We start from the raw sequence: 21,773 nt of genomic DNA on the forward strand, positions 1-21,773 counted from the left end.
AATTGGAAATCTGTAGCAGAAGAAAAGAAAAAGATTGAGCATTTATAGATCAGCCATGATCTCACTGAATACATCAATTCATGCATGTAAAACTGAATTAAATGTAAGACCTCTGCCTTCACTTCAATGCAATAATTTACCTTTGATAATATTGTTTTGTTAAAAACAAACCTTTCTTACTCTATGCACTTTGACTCTGCTGTTTATTTGTTGTTTTTAATGGACTATATGTGGTAAACCAAAGGGCAATGATATCACGTGTAACAAAGTCCTGGCTTGTATTCATCACTGGATTGCCCACCCTTAACAGCCCTTGAGAAACTCTTGAATTTATATAGTGCCATTTAGGAACCTGAGGTATGCCCAAGCACTTTCCAACAAATGAAGTTGTTTTGAAGTGTTGTAATATTGGAAATGCAGCACATTGCAATGAGGCAATGTGCAAACCCGATGGGCTGAATGGCCTACTTCTCCTCCTACAGCTTATGGCTTTATGGTCTTTTAGTTAAACAGAGATTGTGACAGAGAAAGCGAAGTTGGGTTGGGGTGGGGGGGTTGTTGGGGAAGCGGGAGAGCAAGAAATAAACAAAAATATTTGAGAGGGAAAAATGGAGATGGATAGTGGTAGTAAAAGATACAAGCAGAAATAGAATACATAAAGGCTTATGCATGTTAAATTGAATTAAATATAAGACCTGTACCATCACTTCAATGCAATAACTTACCTTGGTAATATTGTTTTGTTAAAAAATCTTTGTTAAACTGCCCTTTGACTCTACTATTTAATTGTTGTTTTTAAATGGACTGTACGTGGCAAACCAAAGGGCAATAATATCACTTGTAGTTGTGCCATCGATAAGCCGGTCATGTGCTTTGAACAGGGCAAAGATCAAGGTCTAAATTTGGCTTTATTCAACACCAGGGTGAACCTCAATCTTTCCATGACTCAGCCTTCAGAGCAGCACAAAGAAAATTAAAGTTGATAAACTAAACCCATTAAACCCAACCTATGATCAGCGATAGGCAGCAAATCTAATTGTCCTGGCAGTACAAAGTTTTCTACAGACTGCAGTTTGGAATTAATTGTCCAATTGAATCATATGTGAAACTGCGGACTGACAGGTCCAAATGAGCCACAAAATATCGGATAGATGGTGCTAATGAAAACTGAGGTAGAAACTGCAGACAACTGTAGCCCAATTGTAAAGACCATCTCAGATCCTCATTCCCTCTACCCACCACCCAGCAGGGCGTATAGCCAAACAGCAGAGAACCTGCTATCTTCCTGACCTGCGGAAACTAGTACCATACCAGACGATGCCATATGCCCAAATTGCCATCAGAATTATTTACATTGACTTTGTTTTTCTGAGGCATTCACATAGTTCTTACACAGCTGATGGCAAGCACACTACTAAAACAGCAACATAAATTAATGTAGTGCCTGCATTGTAATCTCTATCACAATGAAAGCTCATTTTGAATATGCTTGAGGTAGGAATTGATAGATTTCTGACTACCAGTGTACAGGGATAGGGTGGGCAAAAGGCATTGCTGTGCTCTGTATTGAATGGCAGGATGGGCTTGAGTGGCCTAATTCTGTATGTATGTAGTAAACATTTCCAAGGTCTTTCACCAGATCAGCAAATAAGATTACACACAAAAAAAACCATCTGGAAGGAAACAGAAATAGCTGGAGAAACTCAGCAGGTCTGGCAGGACTTGTGGAGAAAGAAAGCAGAGTGAACATTATGGGTCCCATGACTCATCATCAGAATGATACATAAAACTCTATTAGGACAGATAATAAAACAAAATAGGTAGGTTGGAAGAAAAGTCTTAAAGTGGGGAGAGGACAAAGCTTAAGGAGGGAATTCAGCTCCGTCTGAAAGGTGGAGCATTGGTATTTAGAGGCACACAGAAGCCCAGAATCAGGGAAGTTCAAAGATCAGTAAAAATTGTTGAACTGGAGGAGACTGGAGAGAATTGGAGCATTGAAGTCACAGGCCAACATTGTAGTGAAGGCATTTGGTACACTTCAATGCATTAAGTAAAGGAGTTGGGATGTCATGTTGCAGCTGTACAGGACATTGGTAAAGCCACTTTTGGAATACTGTGTTCAGTTCTGGTTGCCCTGCTACAGGAATGATGTTGTTAAACTTGAAAGGGTTCAGAAAAGATTTACAAGGATGTTGCCTGGGTTGGAAGGTTTGAGTTAAAGGAAGAGGCTGAATAGGCTGGGGCTACTTTCTTTGGAGCTTCAGAGGTCAAGAAATTTATAAAATTATAAGGGGCATGGAAAGGATGAATAGCCAAGGTATTTTTCCCAAGGCAGGGGAGTCCAAAACTAGAAGGCACAGTTTAAGGTGAGGGGGAAAGATTTAAAAGGGAACTAAGGGGTAACTCTTTCCACACAGAGGATGGTGCGTGTATGGAATGAGCTGTCAGAGGAAGTGGTGGACACTATAACAATTACAACATTTAGAAGTCACCTGCATGGGTATATGATTAGGAAGGGTTTCTAGGGATATGGGCCAACTGCTAGTGAATGGGACAAGATTAATTTAGGATATGTGGTAGACATGGACGGGTTGGACCGAAGGTTCTGTTTCCATGCTGTACATCTCTCTGACTCTATGAATGTTGTGGAGGGATTGAACGCAATTTGAAAGTTGGCAGACCTGGAGCCAATGTGGGTCAGTGAGAGCAAGGCCGAAGGCTGAACGGGACATGGTGTAAGTTAGGAAGTGGGCAGCAGGATTCATCAATGAGCTGAAATGCATTGAAAGCATCAGAGGCTGAGGGGTAACCTTATAGAGGTTTATAAAATCATGAGGGGCTTGGATAGGGCAAATCACCAAGGTCTTTTCCCCCGGAGTAGGGGAGTACAAAACTAGGGAGCATGGGTTGGGCCGAGAGAGTTTTCGGACAGTCAAGTCTGGAGCTGGCCAAAGTGTAGAAGTTTAAGAGTTTAGCTACAGGGAGAGGCAGAACAGGCTGGGGCTGTTTTCCCTGGAGCGTCGGAGGCTGAGGGGTGACCTTATAGAGGTTTAAAAAATTATGAGGGGCATGGATAGGATAAATAGACAAAGTCTTTTCCCTGGGGTCGGGGAGTCCAGAGCTAGAGGGCATAGGCTTAGGGTGAGAGGGGAAAGATATAAAAGAGACCTCAGGGGCAACTTTTTCACACAGAAGGTGATACGTGTATGGAATGAGCTGCCAGAGGAAGTGGTGGAGGATGGTACAATTGCAACATCTAAAAGGCATCTGGATGGGTATATGAATAGGAAGAGTTTGGAGGGATATGGGCCGGGTGCTGGCAGGTGGGACTAGATTGGGTTGGGATATCTGGTCGGCATGGACAGGTTGGATCGAAGGGTCTGTTTCCATAGTTCTGTACATCTCTATGACTATGACTCTAGTGACTTGAGAAGAAGCTTGTACCTGTTCAATGAAGCGATCAGAGGCCACGCTGTACTTGCTCATGATGCTGCTGCTGAGGGGCTCGCAGTACTCAAACTGAGGATTGTAGGTGTAGTTAGACTGGAAGAACAGCTCTTTCTCTTTGTCGACGTTTATTGGTCGCAGCGCCACCAAGAGGCAGGGGCTTTTAACGGGCGGCGGCTCTCGGGCACTGTACCTAGCTATGTGCGGGAGAGACGTGGCGTTCCTGATCCTGGTCCTGGGGCAATCAGAGCCCATGCTGTTTACGCTGTACGAGCTCTCGCTTCGCCTCATCCAGCTGCAGTGTCCATTACCGACAAGGCTCGATCCTGCTCCGAGTGCCCGGTTCACCTTTAGGCTGCAAGTGAGCGACCCTGTAGTCTGTGACGCAGTCCTTAAAGGCCCCTCCGCCTGTGGGGCAGCAGGGCTGCTCTGCGAGCAGACCCCGTTCTTCTCGCTGCTCTTCCTCTCGGCTGCTTTCTTCAGCACTTTGGCCGGACCCGCCCTCTTGTTCTTCTGAGGCCCAGCCAAGGCCTGAGCCGCTGGGTCAAGCACCATCGCCGAGGCCAGGAGGCAGTATTTTGGGAAGTGGAAGTTTAACGATCTACCCCTCTGCACAAATGGAAGAAAAGAAATGAAATCATGTCCTCTGTGAAACTGAGTCAACATCCACTTTAACTTGACACCTCACTTCCTGCCCAAGGAAGTGGAATTGGCCATCTTAAAATGAGCTGGAAACTATGACCTCGGTCAAGTTAAAAATACACCAAAGCTTCCTCCTATACCCCAGAAAGCCAGATATCCTCGTGCTGGATTACACGTTGGTTTTATTAAAGCCTATGGACATTATAACTAGGTTTTATAGCCTTCCAACACAAGCCTTCCTCCAGAAAGTCACCGAGCCACTCTGAATCAGAGGCTTTGCTCGTCAATATCTTGCAAGAAGGCTGTAGGGAGGCTACATGATTGGAATCTTTAGCACTGTTTTAGAGACTGAAATTGACCATCTGGCAAAGTGGCTCAGTGTCAGTTTCAGAAATCACTCCCGGTCACTTAGCAATAATGAGACAACTCACTGTCTTTCGCAAAAGCAAAATTTCGCAGGTACTGGAAACCTGAAATAAAAACAGGAAGTGCTGGAAATACTCAGCAGGTATTTGTGGAGCGCGGAAAACAGTTAACGCATCTCTGACCTTACTTTGGTAGTTGCAGGTTCCATTCTGTAACTGGACAGCAAAATGAGAACTCTAAAGCAATTAGACTTCAGAGTCTTAAAAGGGAAGCACACAGCGGACCCTGGAAATCCTCCAGGTGTGGCTAACTTTCTATGGCACTGAGACATAGGGTTCAAATTGGGCCTCCATGCTGTCTCCCAGCAGGGGCTCACAAAAGTTACAGTGCATGAGAAGGAAGTCCCCATGTCGAATCATGGCCATCTCTGTCTCAGCAGCAGGATAATGCATTGTGGATTGTGGTCTAATCCTCTTGACTTTATGCAACATCATATTCTCAAATACTTGTGAAGTGTATTTCAAATACTGGCAGATCAACATGTACATACGTAGATTATCGAAAGGTAATTCCTTTGCCTCGTTGGGTCTTGCTGTATTGTACTTTACAACTGAAAATGTGTTGCTGGAAAAGCGCAGCAGGTCAGGCAGCATCCAAAGAACAGGAGATTCGACGTTTCAGGCATAAGCCCTTCTTCAGGAATCGCCCGAAACATCAAATCTCCTGTTCCTTGGATGCTGCCTGACCTGCTGCGCTTTTCCAGCAACACATTTTCAGCTCTGATCTCCAGCATCTGCAGACCTCACTTTCTCCTTGTATTTTACAACAATTAACACAGCACCTCTGATGCAGCAGAACAGCTCAAGGCCCTTCACGGGAGCATTTTCATTTTCTTTATTCTTTCATGGGATGTGGGGCATCAACGGCAAGGTCAAGCCTTAATTGTCCTTGAATTGAGCAGCTTGCAAGTCTATTTCAGAGGGCATTTAAATTGCAATCGCATTGGTGCAAACTTGGAATCACATGGAGGCCTAACCATGTAAGGATGGTAGATTTTCTTGTCTAAAGTGAATCAATGAAGCAGATGGGTTTTTTTGGAACAACCAATGGTAGTATCGTGGTCACCATCACTGAGAAATCATGAGGGGCATGGATAGGATAAATAGACAAAGTCTTTTCCCTGGGGTCGGGGAGTCCAGAACTAGAGGGCATAGGTTTAGGGTGAGAGGGGAAAGATATAAAAGAGACCTAAGGGGCAACTTTTTCACACAGAGGTGGTACGTGTATGGAAAGAGCTGCCGGAGGAAGAGGTGGAGGCTGGTACAATTGCAACATTTAAAAGGCATTTGGATTGGTATATGAATAGGAAGGGTTTGGAGGGAAATGTGCCGGGTGCTGGCAGGTGGGACTAGATTGGGTTGGGCTATCTGGTCGGCATGGACGAGTTGGACCGAAGGGTCTGTTTCCACGCTGTACATCTCTATGACTCTATGACTCACTTTTAATTCCAGATTTATTCATTAATTGAACTTAAATCCCATGGTAGGGTTTGAACCTGCATTTCCAAAGCAGACGTCTAGGTACTAGTCCAGTGACATTGTCACCGCACCCCTGTCTCCACCAAAGAGAACACTTCAGTCCTGCAGAAACACTAGGATGGACTGGTTGGGTCAAATGGCTGGTTTCTGTGCATTATATCCGATATAAAAGTTTGACACTAAATTTGACATTATTACGTCAAAAGCATGGGCCAAAAATGAATGTCTTGAAAGAGGAGATATCTACCGTGGCATAAACAGTATGCAGTTAAGAAAAACACATGTTTCAATAAGAGGTGTGCTGATTTACATTTGACTGCAGTCCAAGTGATCTAAATTTAAAACCTGCTTCTGTCCTGACAAGTCTACATTTGGAGGAGGCTGCTTGCTGCTGGCTTTAGCACTGCACCAGCTGTTCGGAGCTTCATTTCCTGTCACTTCCCGAATTCTCACTATTGAACTGACGCAGCTTTGATACTTCAACAATGAGGGGGACCCAGAGTCCCAGTCAAAACTGTGTGGCTGTCTGAGGACCATGATTTGGCCTTCAGTCAATTCTGTTAGGAAGTAACAAAGCTGTATTTCCATTTGGGAGTCAAAGTAAGAACCAAATACCTGGTGCTGAATTGGCTGAAAATTAATTCAACAAAATTATGATGGGATCGTATCCACTTCCAGCAGCGTTAACAATAAACAAAAACATTGAGATGTAAAAAGTATTAGATTAGATTAGATTATTTACAGTGTGGAAACAGGCCCTTCGGCCCAACAAGTCCACACCGACCCGCCGAAGCGCAACCCACCCATACCCCTACATTTACCCCTTACCTAACACTACAGGCAATTTAGCATGGCCAATTCACCTGACCCGCACATCTTTGGACTGTGGGAGGAAACCAGAGCACCCGGAGGAAACCCACGCAGACACGGGGAGAACGTGCAAACTCCACACAGTCTGTCGCCTGAGTCAGGAATTGAACCCAGGTCTCAGGCGCTGTGAGGCAGCAGTGCTAACCACTGTGCCACCGTGCCCCCCATTATTCAGATAATTCAACCCAAAGGTTTCTCACTATATGTGTTAGGTTGTTTTTATTCATTCATGGGATGTGGATTTCACTGGCTAGGCCAGGTTTTATTGCCTATCATGAATTGCCCAGGGGACAGTTAAAAGTCAACCACATTGCTGTGGGTTTGGAGTTGCATGCAGGCCAGACCGGGTAAGGATGGCAGTTTCCCTCCCTAAAGGACATTAGAGAAGCAGCTGGGATTTTCCTAATGATTGGAAACGGCTGTCATGATCATTAGATTCTTCATTCCAGATTTATTACTGAATTCAAACATCACCATCTGCCACAATGAGATTTGAACACATATTCTCAGAATGTTACCTGGGTCTCTGGATTAATGGTCCAGCAATAATATCACTTGGTCAGCAGCTCCCCTTTTATTGTTGGGATGTGAATGACCTCAATTTTTTTTATTTCATTGAATTTTGAAATGATGCGGAACAAACAGGATCTTGATCAGGTGGGCCAAGTGGCCAAGGAGTGGCAGATGGAGTTTAATTTAAATAAATGTGAGGTGCTGCATTTTAGAAAGGCAAATCAGAACAGGATTTATACACTTAATGGTAAGGAGTGGGGAGTGTTGCTGAACAAAGAGACCTTGAGTGCAGGTTCACAGTTCCTTGAAAGTGGAGTCACAGTTCGATAAGATAGTGAAGAAGAGGTTTAGTATCTTTTCCGTTATTGGTCAGACCAGCGAGTATAGAAGTTGGGAGGTCGTGTTGCAGCTGTACATGACATTGGTTAGGCCACTTTTGGAATATTTCGTGCTATTCTGGTCTCCCTCCTATAGGAATGATTTTGTGAAACTTGAAAAGGTTCAGAAAAGATGTTGCAAAGATGTTGCCAGGGTTGGAGGGTTTGAGCTAGAGGGAGAGGCAGAATAGGCTGGGGCTGTTTTCACTGAAGCAGCAGAGGCTGTGGGGTGACCTAATAGAAGTTTATAAAATTGTGAAGGGCATGGATAGGGTAAATAGACAAGGTCTTTTCCACGGGGTGGGGGAGTCCAGAGGGCATGGGTTTAAGGTGAAAGGGGAAAGATTTAAAAGGGACCTGAGGGGCAACTTTTTCACGCAGAGGGTGGTACATGTATGGAATGAGCTGCCAAAGGAAGTGGGGTGGAGGCTGGTACAATTACAACATTTAAAAGGCATCTGGATGGGTATGTGAATAGGAAAGGTTTAGAGGGACATGGGCCAAGTGCTGGCAAATGGGACTAGATTTATTTAGAATATTTGGTCTGCATGGACAAGTTGAGTCTGTTTCTGTGCTGTACATCTCCATGACTCTAAAAGGCAACCAAATTGGCCTGTCATGCCCATTCCCACATTTGAATAAACTATCCAATTTTGTTTCCAAATCACAACAAAAAACTTCTTTATCTTTATTGCTCTTTCCTGTCACGTTGGGTTCCTTTGTCAACCTGAATTTTGTGTCCTCTGGATAGTACCACTCGTACCACTAGAAATTGTTTCTCCTTATTTACTCTATCTGCACACAACTGAAGATCCTCATCCCCTGATAGCATGTCAGGAAATGTTCTCCGTACCCACTTTAAAGCTTTGACATCTTTCCTAAAGTCCTGTTCCCACAACTTCATCCTCTTTAAAGACCTCCCATTTACTGTTGAACATGATCATTTTCAAGTCCAATCCAGATCCCTTTACAACTCAATAAAATTCACCCTGCTCCCATCTGAATATTTCCACATTTGAATTTCTTTGTACTTTCCTTGGCTACTCCATCTAGGAAGGATAACACCAAGCTGGAGAGATTTTTCAGCATGTTGCTGGGTACAGAGGGTTTGTGTCATAAAGAGAGGCTGGGTAAGCTGGGACTTTCTTCACTGGACAGTAGGAGGTTGAGAGCCGACCTGATAAAAATTTATAAAATAGTGAGAGGTATAGCTGGAGTGAATGGGAATTGTCCTTTTCCTAGGATGGGGGTGGGTTTCAAGGCTAGGGGGCACATGTTTTTAAGGTCAGAGGAGAGACTTAAAAAAGATATGAGGGACTCTTTTACACAGAGGGTAGTTTGCGTGTGGAATGAACGTCCTGAGGAAGTGGTGGATGTGGGTACAATTGCAACGTTTAAGAAACATTTGGATAAGTACATGAATATTAAAGGATTGGAGGGATATGGGCCAGGAGCAAGTAGGTGGGACTAGTTTAGTTTGGGATTATGTTCAGTATGGATTGGTTGGACTGAAGGGTCTGTTTCTGTGCTGTAACAGTTTGACCACTGTGTCCAAAACACACTCCAAAGAAATATACATTCGTCCCATGTAATTTCCCAAACCGGGTCTATCACTCATTCTTTCCTCATTGGGCTGAAAGTACACTGATGAAAACTATTATTGTAGTTCCTGACCCCTTTGCTCATTATAGACAGGCAGGAGGCTGGAAGAACACAGCAAGCCAGGCAGCATCAGAAGGTGGAGAAGTCAACGTTTCAGGTGTAGCCCTTCTTCAGGCCTGCCTATTTTGGATTCCAGCATTTGCAGTTTTTTTGTCTCTAACCCTTTGCTTATATCACAGTTATTTCCCCAATCGATAAGTAAAGTTCTCGCTGCAATTTGCTCCTGATCTCCTTACTGCTCCTTGATGAGCTATAGTATAGACCGTGGACATGGACAGATATAGGTTTCTCACAGTACATTGTGCTATAGACTGTTTAATGAAGACAATGTACAGCAGAATGTATGCCTTTCAGGCCTTCAAGTCGAACTGCTGCTAAGAAAATACTGGATGAGATGAGAGTTTAAGTTAGTCTTTAAGCCACACACTGGACACTGGAGAATTTTATTTTCCAACTACAATGTAAAAAATTTGGGGAGAAATCTCTTATCAAAAGCTGTCAACTAATTACATCAAAAAAAAATTCCTGAACAAGGAGAGAGATAACAGATCTGAAGCCATTGTTAGTAAAACACAAAGCTGCTGAGTTCATTTGTGAAATGTGACTGGCTATCTGTGATTAACAGAGGCAGGAGAAAGAGTTCATAATTATTTTTGATGCAGATAGCTAATGACAACTGGCATTCAGTCCACAAATGCTCTGTTCCCTCAAACTATCAGACATTTGTTTGACTACTAATAATACCTTGCTCTTCATTGTATATAATGGGCTGGAAATTGCTATGATATATTAATGAAAATCAATAGATCTACATGCTGCAATTATGTCTGTAACAGGTTGCCAGCAGAGGTGATAGAGGCGGGCATGATAGCATCATTTAAGATGTATCTAGGCACTTACATGAATGGGCAGGGAGCAGAGAGATACAAACCCTTAGAAATTAGGTGACAGGTTTAGGTAGAGGATCTGGATCTGGATCAAAGGGCCTGTTCCTGTGCTGTAATTTTCTTTGTTCTTTGTTCTGCAAGAAGCTCTGATTCAGAAAGATCAAGTCTGATGTGCTTTTCAAAATTCCTTTTAAAGCAGATCTCTCTGATAAAGGAAGCCTTCCTTGAGGCAGCTACCATGAATAACCTTCCATTTTTCTAGTGCCTTGTCATCATAGCAAACACAATACATCATTTTCAACCTTCATAAAGAAGGTTTTGTTATCACTTAGGCTCCATTACATTTGACCTTGCTCTCGTGGCTCTACTGAATTCCACACGGCCCTCGTACTTGGAGGCGATGGCCTAATGGTATTATCAATGGGCTATTAATCCAGAGACTCAGCTAATGTTCTGGGGACCAGGGTTCAAATCCTGCCATGGTAGATGATTCCATGTGATGAATTCAACAATAAAAAAAAAGTCTGGAGTTAAGCATCTACTGATGACCATGAAATCATTGCCAGTTGTTGGAAAACCCCATCTTGTTCACTACTATCCTCATTTGCTTTGGCCTCCATGTGACTCTAGACCCACAGCAATGTGGTTGATTTTCAACTGCCCTCTGAAATGGCCTCCCACACCACCCAGTTCAAGGACAGCTATGGATGGACACTAAATGAATAAAAAGAAGAAGGGTCTCAATTTCTGATGTGTTTTAGGTATCTGTTGAGGGATGAATGTTGACCAGGGCAACTGAGAACTCTCCTGGTCTTCTTTGAATAGCACCATAGTATCTTTTGCACCTAACAGAGAGGTCAGGCAGAATTCTGATTTCACCTTTCATCCAAAAGCTAGCAACTCTGATGGTGCAGTGCCCTATGTTGAAAAAATGTAGCGCTGGAAAAAGCACAGCAGGTCAGGTGGCATCTGAGGAGCAAGAGAGTCAATGTTTCGGGCATAACCCTTCTTCAGGACTGGGGAGGGGGAAGGGGCCTGAGAAATAAATGGGTTTAGGGGAAAGGTAGGTGGTATGGCAATGGGTGGGTGAAGATAGGAGGTGATGGTGATAGGTCGGTGGAAAGTGTAGAGCGGATAGGTGGGTAGGAAGATGGACAGGTAGGACTCACGGAATGGTTCAGAAAACATCTCTGGTCTGTATGCACCAACCATCCCCACCTTCCAGTGGCCATCCATTTCAACTCCCCATCCCACTCCCCCTCATGACATTCTGGGCCTCCTTCACTACCTAAACAAGACCACCTGAAAACTGGAGGAGGAACACCTCCTCTTCCACCTCAGGAGCCTACAATCACATGGCCTCAATATTGAATTTGCCAGTTTCCAAATCTCCCCTCCCCACACCCCATCCCAGATCCAACTCTCTGACTCAGCTCTGCCCTCTTAGTCTGACTTACCTGTCCATCTTCCATCACACCTATCTGCTCCACACTTCTCACTGACCCATCACAATCACCTTCTACCTTTCCCTTAGCCCCACCCACCCCCCCCCCCCATTTATTTCTCAGTCACCCTTCCCCTCCCCAGTTCTGATTAAGTGTTATGCCTGAAAAATTGACTCTCTTGCTCCTCAGATGCTGCCTGACCTTCTGTGCTTTATTCAGCACTACACTTTATCAACTCTGACTCTCCAGCATCTGCAGTCCCCACTATCTCCTAGTTGGTGCAGTGTTCTCTCAAGTGACACACAGGGTTAGGTACTCAAGTTGGAGAGTTTGATTTAACCCCAGAAACCTCCAGCTCATGAGCCAAGAACACTGCCACTGAACCATATTTGATACAGGGAATCTGAGAGTTTCACTTGCTTCACATTGTATCACATTTTACTATGTTTTGGTACGTGTTTGCTCTTAAAAGTGATAAACATTTAGAAACGTGAGGGAACCGCAGTATAAGTGACATTGTTTTGTGGAAAAATACTACAAAAGTTAACTTAGCAGCCATTTTGCTTTGGTTGTGATAAAGCCAAGCTATGTGAGACACCATTTCATCAGAACTCCAAGAAGAATTCTGAGGAACAAAATCAGAGAGAAAGGGTCTTGGACAGGAAGATGGAACATCACAAACCAGCTAAGATCTGCCTTATTGAAATAGTCTACCAATCTGGATGCCTCAGAAGCAAAATAAAAGGAGCATTCTCTTTCACGCAGTACCTCTGGCAATAAACCTCCAACTATTCAAATACAGAAGGCATTGTGGCTGCTGAATTCTGACCTCAAATTTGCAACCCTTTCACGTTGGAAAGAAAAACCTTTAATCAACCCAGGCTTGCAATGATAATAGGCTGATCTTATTTCCACCCTTATAAGTGTCACTTATCTAGACCTACTTTTAATCTTTGTACCTGTTTGGGGGTGAATAAATTCAACACTTTTTACTTAATAACATTCAACAATAGTTGTGCAATAAAATAACCTTTTGTCCTTTTCAAGACTAAAACTTTGCTGTTGGTTATTTTTAATTTTGAACTCTTGAAAAACCCGAAGGGGGCTAAATGAGCAACAAAAACTCACAGATTATGACCACATTTGGTACAGTGGACAATATTAATGACTTAGCTGAAAATGTGTTGCTGGTTAAAGCACAGCAGGTTAGGCAGCATCCAAGGAACAGGAAATTCAACGTTTCGGGCTAGAGCCCTTCATCAGCCTTTCTTGATGAAGGGCTTTGGCCCGAAACGTTGAATTTCCTGTTCCTTGGATGCTGCCTAACCTGCTGTGCTTTAACCAGCAACACATTTTCAGCTCTGATCTCCAGCATCTACAGACCTCACTTTTTACTCGAATATTAATGACTTATCCAAAGAAACAGAGAGCAATATATTGACTGATGCTACAAATATGGTTCCCACCTATCCACTCCTCCCTCCCCTCTGACCTATCACCTTTACCCCCACCTCCAACCACCTATCCCACCCCTCTCCCATTTATCTCTCCATCCTGACACTCCCAGCCTCATTCCTGATGGAGGACCTTTGCCTGAAACTTTGATTTTCCTGCTCCTCGGATGCTGCCTGACCTGCTGTGCTTTTCCAGCACCACACTCTCAACTCTAATCTCCAGCATCTGCAGTCTCCACTTTCATCTTGACAATTGCATGCATGTTAAGCATGTGGATAAGATGACTGATTGAGTATAATTATGTTAAGAGAGGGGGGTATTCACTTTGGTTTTACGCGTAGAAAGGCAGTTTTTTTTCCCCAAAAGCATGAAAATTGTAACCGTTGACATCTAGATAGACCTGTGTGCACTTGTTCATGCATTGTAAAAAACATCAGAATGCAGGTACAACAAGCCATTTGGAATACAAATCACATGTTGGTTTTTAATCACAGTCAGATTGGAAGAGAATATCTTTCTACGGTGAGACTATCTGGAAAGTGGTGTGCAGTTTTGGTCTCCATATTTAAGGGAGGACAATACTTGGATTGCAGGCAGTAAAAGATCACATAATTTGTCTCAGTGATGACAGTGCTGTCCCTTGATGTGAGCTTAGAGGAATGGAGTGATGATCTTGCTGAAATTTTCATGGTTACGAAGGGACTAAACAGAGTAAATACTGAAATTTTCTTGCCCGGTTCGGGAATCAGGCATAAGTTTGAGGATGAGGGGCCAAATATTTAGGGCTGAGATGAGGATGAAGTTTTCAGTCAAAGGGTTGAGATCTTTGGAAATCTTTACCCCAGGGGCTGTGGATGTGCATCACCTAGTATATTTCAAACTGAGATCAACAGATCATTGGACTTCCAAGGAATGGGCAGCATGGTGGCTCAGTGGTTAGCATTGCTGTCTTGCGTTCAATTCTAGCTTTGGGTGACTGTCTATATGGAGTTTGCACATTCTCCATCTTTCTATGTGGGTTTCCTCCACACTCATAATGATGTGTGGGTTAGGTTAATTGGTCTGTAGTGTCCATGGAGGTGCAGCCTAGGTTGAAATGCAGAGTCACAGGGATGGCTTGGGTCTGGTTGGGATGCCTTTCAGAGGGTGGGTGTGGGTTGAATGGCCTGTTTCCAGGTTCTAACTCAGAAAGGATAGAAAGAGCAGGCAGGAAAGTGGAGCCAAGTACAAAACAGACACTCAGGCCTTGATTGTAATCTCAAAACTCTATCTACTCAAGGACTCAAGTTGCTATCTTTTCAGGAAGATAGTACCAGAGGCTCACCAGAGAGAAAAGAAACTTTGCTCAGTCTCTGTTTTCAGGGAGTGGTTTGGACGCCAGACAGTGGGATGGGAGCAGTTGTGCACTGCAAGAACAAATCTTCTATCCCCATCAAACTCTGCATCCGGTCAACCTTCTTCCGTTATATCTTGCATTTACACAGCGCCAGCATTCAAATAGCACCAGTCCCAATGCGAAACTCTTAGCTCATTCTCCCACCCCAACTTCTATTTTAGCCCAGGCGCTTGCCCGTGCGAGTGAAAGGAACTGCACTATCTGCCTGCCTACCATGACATTCTCCAATCTGGAATATGGCAGATCCTGCAGAGTGTGATCTCCCTTACATTGCACACAAATTCGGAGATTGTTGGGATGAGCACATCTTCTGCCCTCAAGCCCGGATCAAATCGCTCTCGCTCTTACCATTTCGACTGTCCTATCAATCTTGCACTGTTCTCATATTCTGTGCCTCCTCCAGCTGTTCAGTCCCTCATTCTTTCGCCTATCCTTGTAACATAACCCCCACCCCCGAACCGCTACTAAAGCATTTCTTGGGAAATTCCATTTTCCTCTTGTGTCCGCACTAGCGCTGTCTCCCACGCCCCCTCACCATTTCTTTTGTTCTGCTCTTTGTTTTAATAAGCTGTTCTCTATCCTTCAGTCCAGCACCCCAGAGGGACTGTGGGCTTTTGAAGATCCGAAATTCCAGAAATGTTGAGCATTATTCATGAAATTTTTAAATTAAAAAAATCAACCGTTTTGTACACATTCAGATTGCAACCTACTGACTCTCCTGAATTTTTAAATAAATTCTTTTTTTTCAAAAATTTGTATATTGTATGTTCTGAATTTTTAAATAAAAACTTGATTTGTTTGTAAATGCACGTACTGCATGCTTTTTTTTGAATTTTTAAAAAGGTTTTATACATATTCAGAATGCATATATTGTATGTTCTGGATTTTAAAATAAATTCTCGCACTTTAAAAAAACATTTTGTACATATCCAGATTGCACACACCATACTTCTGGATGTAAATGTCCTGGTCGAGAGAATTGAATCCCGAGTACCAGTATTTGTGTATCTTTAATTGTAGACTCAACTACATAAATCTTTTGAAAATCTTTCTCTCTCTTTCAAATCACGAACCTGAACTCGCCAGTCTACGACCCGTAGTTTAGGCATTGCTGAGATCTGTCAGTCGACATCATATAGAATAGAATAGTTCTTTTTTTGTCGAAACAATGTGGAAATAGAGAGCTTTTTGAACCCTTTCAAAGCTGAGCAGACAATAACATTGGGCGTTGATTTTGCCTGACTCCGGACTCCACAAACATACATCAGTCTGTTGGAGTCCTGGTCATCGCCTTTGCTTGCAACTTGACAACTGCTCCTCAATTCGGCCACCGAGTCAATCTCAGACACTGGGTGGGTCAGGAACAAACAATAGAAGCAGATGGTGAAGGGATGGGGGACTCAAGCCCTGGACAAGCAGGTAAACAAAAACACAAAACACAGACAAGCGAAACATAAACTTACACTGCTCCGCTTGCCAGATCATTTCAGCATCTGCACTGCTCCTTGGCAAACAAATCGCGGCGGACAATAAGAATCAGAGTGAACTCTGTGGTAAAAGTGTGTAAAGGCGGGTCTCACAATGGGCCCGCCTGCTGCTTGTCCAATTAACAGACTGTTAGACAATGCTGTTCATACAGTACAGAGCGGGAATCATTCCCCACAATAAACAGTCCCTTTCTCTCTTACACTGAACGATCGATGCTGGCTCTCCCTCAGCCGATTTTAGCACTCTTTGTAATCCCACCTGCCGCAGAATTCTCCACCACAAACTGCCCCAGACATATCTGAAAATATCACTCTTCTTAAGAAAAGCGACAGTGCCTGGACAAATGTCCGATCTGGGACTTTTTTTTTGGAGGTGGGAAAAAGGATATAAAATCGTCCCACTTACATGTCAGCCGTTATAAAAGCGTGTTCCCTCCAAAAATACATATACAGATAAAGCCTCTCGCGGTGGAGAGAGTCTGGGCTTAAAAACCTTCCATTTGCAGGATTTATCTTCTGTGCAGAGGAAGCAGGAGGCGCTATTCTAAGACAGAGCAGGGGAAAGGATATGAAGGGAAACAGCTGACAACGCTTGCTATCATTAACTCAAGACATGGAGCAGACGATCCCAGGATATTCGACTTGCCCCGTTCCCACAGGAATGAGATTCAGAGGGATTCACAGTGCGGCCCACCTTAACCTTCCCCACACACACACACACACAGACAGCAGCCGCAGCTCTGAGCCAAGAGGGCGGGGATTACTGCGGCTGCCGCTGACGAATGAATGAAAAAAAAACGCCAGAGTGTGAGATTCAGCCCTCCTCTGCCAGCTCGCCTCTTTTACCGATCCTGGCGGGTCACACTTGGTTTGTGGCACCGTCAGATGTTTGCAATAGTATGGAATGCAGCAAGCCCACGGGTTAAACCGACAGATGGTCCTCTGGGACTGTGGCGATTTTACCTTTTACCAGCCGAATTTCCTTGCAAGTTTTGTAATATTGGAATGGATTTTTTTTTGGTACAAATTTTATGAATAAAGTATTTTGGGGAGGGGTGGGGAACAGATAGAAACTGTTTCCTCAACCATGATTGTGTTGAGATGAGGAGCAGGCGCAGAAGGCTAATTGGCCTACTCCCGGTCTTGTTTTCTCTCTTTTCCTATATTCAGTGGTAACAAACAGTCCAACAAGTTGGAGTGTCACAGAGAGTGAGGTCCCCATTTTCCAACTCACTCTGTTTTGTTAGCCTTGCCGAAGCTGACATTTTGTCCACTAAGTAGCCAGATATCTGTTGTGACAGAGAGATCAGAAATATCAGTAAAACAAAGGAACAGAAATGAATGAATGAAATGCCTCATGGTAAGCATTGTGACTTGGTCATTTTCATGCACAGTTGAGTTAGAGTCAGGATTCATAGGGTATTTTTTTAACATTGTCATCACCCGTCTGAATTTGCACACACTTTCAGCGTTCAGGACTAGTGTCTGTAAATAAAGTCAGAAGCCACACTGCGCCAGGTTATGGTCCAACAGGTTTATTTGAAATCACAAGCTTTCAAAGCACTGCTCCTACATCAGTCACTTCACCTGACAAAGGAGCAGTGCCCTGAAAGCTTCTGATTTCAAATAAACCTGTTGCACTAGAGCCTGATGTGTGTGTTCTGACGTAGTCGGCCCAAGTCCAACACTAGTACCTTCACATCATGCCTCTAAAGAAGAGGAAGGCCCAACAGTAGCTGGTGTATCAGATACTGCGAGGGCTCTGGACTTATGGATAAGTCCTTCCCACATTTACCAAGCTACATTCAATAACACAAGGACAGAGGTGAAACTTTTGACATTGAGACAGCCAGATCTTGCAGAGTACTTTATTCAAGATCAGGGACTTGAACTATAGCTTCACCCTTGACTGCAAAATATCAGCCCAATGACCTCAATCTCATAGTGGCACCAGAGGCATTTGTTCAGATGCTGTTGCAAAGCAGTGTGTGAGGGATCTCTGACCTGTACAGTTAACTCAGGAATGTTAAATTTTCAATGGGCAAAATTACACTGACAAGGGTCTTCGAAGAATGTCCCAGGTCCTGACCTTGGGCATGGTCGCTTAGTGGTTAGCACTGCTGCCTCACAGTACCAGGGATCAGGGTTCAATTCCAGCCTTTGGGTGACTGTGTGGAGTTTGCACAGTCTCTCCATGTCTGTGTGGGTTCCCCTGGGTGCTGTAGTTTATTCACACAATCCAAAGATGGATTGGCCATGCTAAATTGCCCCATAGAGTCCAGGGATGTGCAGGTTAGGTGAATTAGCCATGGGAGATGTGAGGTTGCAGGGATAGGATGGGGGGGGGGGGGGGGAAACTGGGTCCAAATGGGATGCTGTTTGAAGATTTGGTGCAGACAAGTTGGGCTGAATGACCTCTTTCCACACTGTTGGTCTCCTCAGAGGTAGAGATCTGGGCTTTATGCCTATACCTACCAGGATATTTATCCTGGGACTGTCCTGTTGTTAATCTGAAGTGAAGGACAGTGGTCAACAGCAGGAGCCGCTCATGAAGGCCTAGCAACCCACCCACCCTCTAACTGACCTCCCACATCCTCAACAATGCCCGCCCCAAGCCCCTTCCAAACAAGATTCACGTCTCATATCTCTCCTGACTTGGCTCACCTCCACAATACCCTCCATTATGCTTAGATCCCGACCTCCTCCTAACAATGCTCTTCCCCCCTTACCCATGCCAATGCTCATCCTGCTCCATGCCCTAGTTAACATTCACAATGCTGACCACCTCCTCATTTTCCCAATACACTGCTTCCTTCCCTCCCAATAATGCTCACCCCCAGCAATACTCTCCTCACACACCCATGAAACTGCATGCCCCGATAACATTGGTCCCCCTCAATTGTGTCCTCCCCACAAAGCTCACTCCTCTTTCCCTGCAACTGCAACAGTGTTCATTGCCATCACTCCTCTTTCCAACACCACTTTTCCCTCACCTCACCACCATCAGTCAGTACCCATACCACACTCATAATGACAACAACCTTCAAACATCAAGGTTTAACAGTTACTTGTGTTAACTTTAATAGGTACAGAAAATGTTAAGAGCTTTTGCAAATATCATAAATCTATGGCATGCAGCCCTTAAAGGGAGTTACTTAAATTGGGGACAAGTAGAAGTAGTCCTTCCTTCCCATTCTCAGTCCTCTTTAGTTCCCTTGTGACAATTTCTTACTCTGAGAATAAAGTCCTGGCTACAAAAATAAAAGAAGGAAAGGGTGCACTTTTAATGTGACTAGTGATGGCATTAGTTTGGCCACAAATTGTTGAAAAGTCTAGCTGATAACAACACCCCCAAGTAAGGTCAACCTGAGCATTAAATCCAATGATCCATCTATAAAGTAAATTAAAATTAAGGATAGAGAAGGGAACAAAGCAGTAGTGGAGATAGGATGAATTAAAGTCAAATTAGATATATAATGATAAATAAAGAAATGGAAAGAAAATGATTCAGAAAAAAAAACCCTTATGAGCATCTTACTGCCTGCTGAAGTGAGACTTGACAGTTTTAATTATTCGCCATTTCAGGACTGTAAGTTTGAGCTTCATTCTGTGGACTTAACTCATGGAATTGACAGGATCTTAGCAATATGAAGTATCAGTCTTCAATGTTTGCAGTGAGATACATTCATGTTTATGGCACAAATCTAACTGTTTTCTGATGCTCATGGGGAGTCAGGCAGTGAGCCCATGTTTGGCAAAGCGAACGGCAGAGCAATGTACATCACATTTTATTTCTTTGTGGGATGTGAATATCATTGACACGGCAGTATTTGTTGTCCATCCCTAATTGTCCCTGTGCAAGTAGCTGAGCTGCTTTTGTGAATGCTGCGATTGTGGCATTTGAAGGGAATTGATCCAGTTACAGCGAACAGCGAGCTTGTTCCAAGTCAGAATGGTGTGATGGAAGGAACCTGTTCAGGATGATCCTCCCATGCGTCTGATGCCCTTGTCCTTCTCGGTGGTAAATGGCATGGGTTTGGAAGGTACAATCTAAGAAACCTGGTTCATAATGTACAGCACATGCTGACAAACTGTATCAGTAAGAATGTTAAGGTGATGGATGGGTTACCAATTGAGGGGCCTGCTTTGTCTTGGATGATATCAAAACTCCTGAGTTGATTTGGTTTATTATTATCACATGTACCGAGACATTGTGAAAAGTGTTGTTCTGCATGCTGTACAGACAGATTGTACCATACAGGGTGCATCAGGGTGACAGAACAGAGTGTGGAATACAGTGTTGCAGCCGCAGCGAAGGTGCACAGCTGGAGAGATGAGTATTACCATGTGAGAGATGCATTCAAAGTCTGATAACAGTGGGGAAGAGGCTGTTCTTGAATCTGTTCATATGTGTATTCAAACTTCTTTATCCTCTGCCCACTAGAAGAAGGTGGTAAAGGATACAACAGGTGTGGGAGGGATCTTTGTTGACGTTGGTTGCTTTCCTGAGGCAGCAAAAAGATGGAGCCAATAGATGGAAGGCTGGGAGTTGTTCAGGGAGAGGTGGGCACAGCAGGGAGTGGAGAATTTCATTTCCCCCCCAACTCTATTTTGATTTAATCCCTGCCTTCCCCTTCACTTTTCTGATCACGCAGTATTGCCCTTTGATGTGAAGGGCACTGCTTGTCACTGGCCACTCCAGTGTTTCCTTTCTTCCTGGTGGTGGAAATTGACTAACAATTTGTACCACTGTTGTCTTTCATTGTGTCTCACAAAAAAAAGATGGAAGGCTGGTTGCATAACAGACTGGGCTGTGACAAAAAGACGCACTGGGTCGCTGCACAGGTCCTGAGTCTCCCTGTTGAAGAGGGTGGTCAGTCGCTGGTATGCGTTCATACCCTAGCAGGGACTTTCCACCTTCAGACTTTGCAGCGATACCTTTACGTAGCGCCTCCTCCTAGGTGTTGCACCCTGGCGACGTTTTTTTTTCTGTCAGGTGCATAACCTCAACAACGACACATAGCCCCTGTTCATCGATCGTGACGATTTGGAGGTCACTCTCAGGGTGTTGCCTGTCTTTTACCAGGACCTGATCACTATCTGGAACGTGGTTGAATCACAGGATTAGCGGATGTCGTCAGGGAGCTGTTGCTCAGGAATCCGTTCTCGCAGGTTCAAGCAGCTGTCAGAGGGGAGGGCTGAGGCAGCGAGGTTGAACAGGGTTGGAGATGTGCTGTTTGGCGGGGGTCTGGGCTCTATGCTGCTGCAGGATATAGTGAGCAGAGCAGCAGTAGATATACAGTTCGTGGCCACTGCCATTCGACGCCTTAAGATGGTGGTGCTCGGACCCGACATACTGCACCAGTTGGAGGATGCTCAGGTGTGCGGTGGAATCCTGTCTGCACTCACCCCAGCCCGGACGGAATTTCACATTGGCCCCAAGGCCCTATACTTCTCGCGGGAGACTGTGCCCCACAACCTGAGCTGCCTCTGGAATTTTAATTTTTCCCCTTCAGGGACGTATCACAGCGAGCCCTGTACAGACTGCTGCTGCACATCATCTTTTCTCTCATCCACCGTCCGGACACACCTTGGTGTGCCCATTTGCCACCGGGTGGTGGGGATCCCCAGTGAAGGGCTCTACACGTGGGAGTCCTCCCCCTCTCTCTTGGGGATCTGGGGTGGAGG

At 44.3% G+C, this 21,773-nt stretch overlaps 1 protein-coding gene across 2 annotated transcripts in view; it reads right to left on the bottom strand.

The window, feature by feature from the left end:
- Window positions 1-16,784, bottom strand: part of LOC132824017 (microtubule-associated tyrosine carboxypeptidase-like) — a 41,222-nt gene extending 24,438 nt beyond the window's left edge. The window contains exons 1-2 of one of the 2 annotated variants that reach the window (XM_060838248.1): window positions 16,492-16,784; window positions 3,445-4,056 (exon numbers count right to left, since the gene is read on the bottom strand). In XM_060838248.1, the coding sequence (XP_060694231.1) occupies window positions 3,445-4,002 (558 nt within the window). In that variant the 5' untranslated portion in view covers window positions 4,003-4,056; window positions 16,492-16,784. Of the gene's footprint in view, window positions 1-3,444; window positions 4,057-16,061; window positions 16,277-16,491 lie in introns of those variants that run through there. The other variant, XM_060838246.1, reaches the window with a different exon arrangement.
- Window positions 16,785-21,773: the final 4,989 nt, after the last annotated feature.

Source organism: Hemiscyllium ocellatum, chromosome 17 (assembly GCF_020745735.1).
Source record: "Hemiscyllium ocellatum isolate sHemOce1 chromosome 17, sHemOce1.pat.X.cur, whole genome shotgun sequence".
NCBI lineage: Eukaryota > Metazoa > Chordata > Chondrichthyes > Orectolobiformes > Hemiscylliidae > Hemiscyllium > Hemiscyllium ocellatum.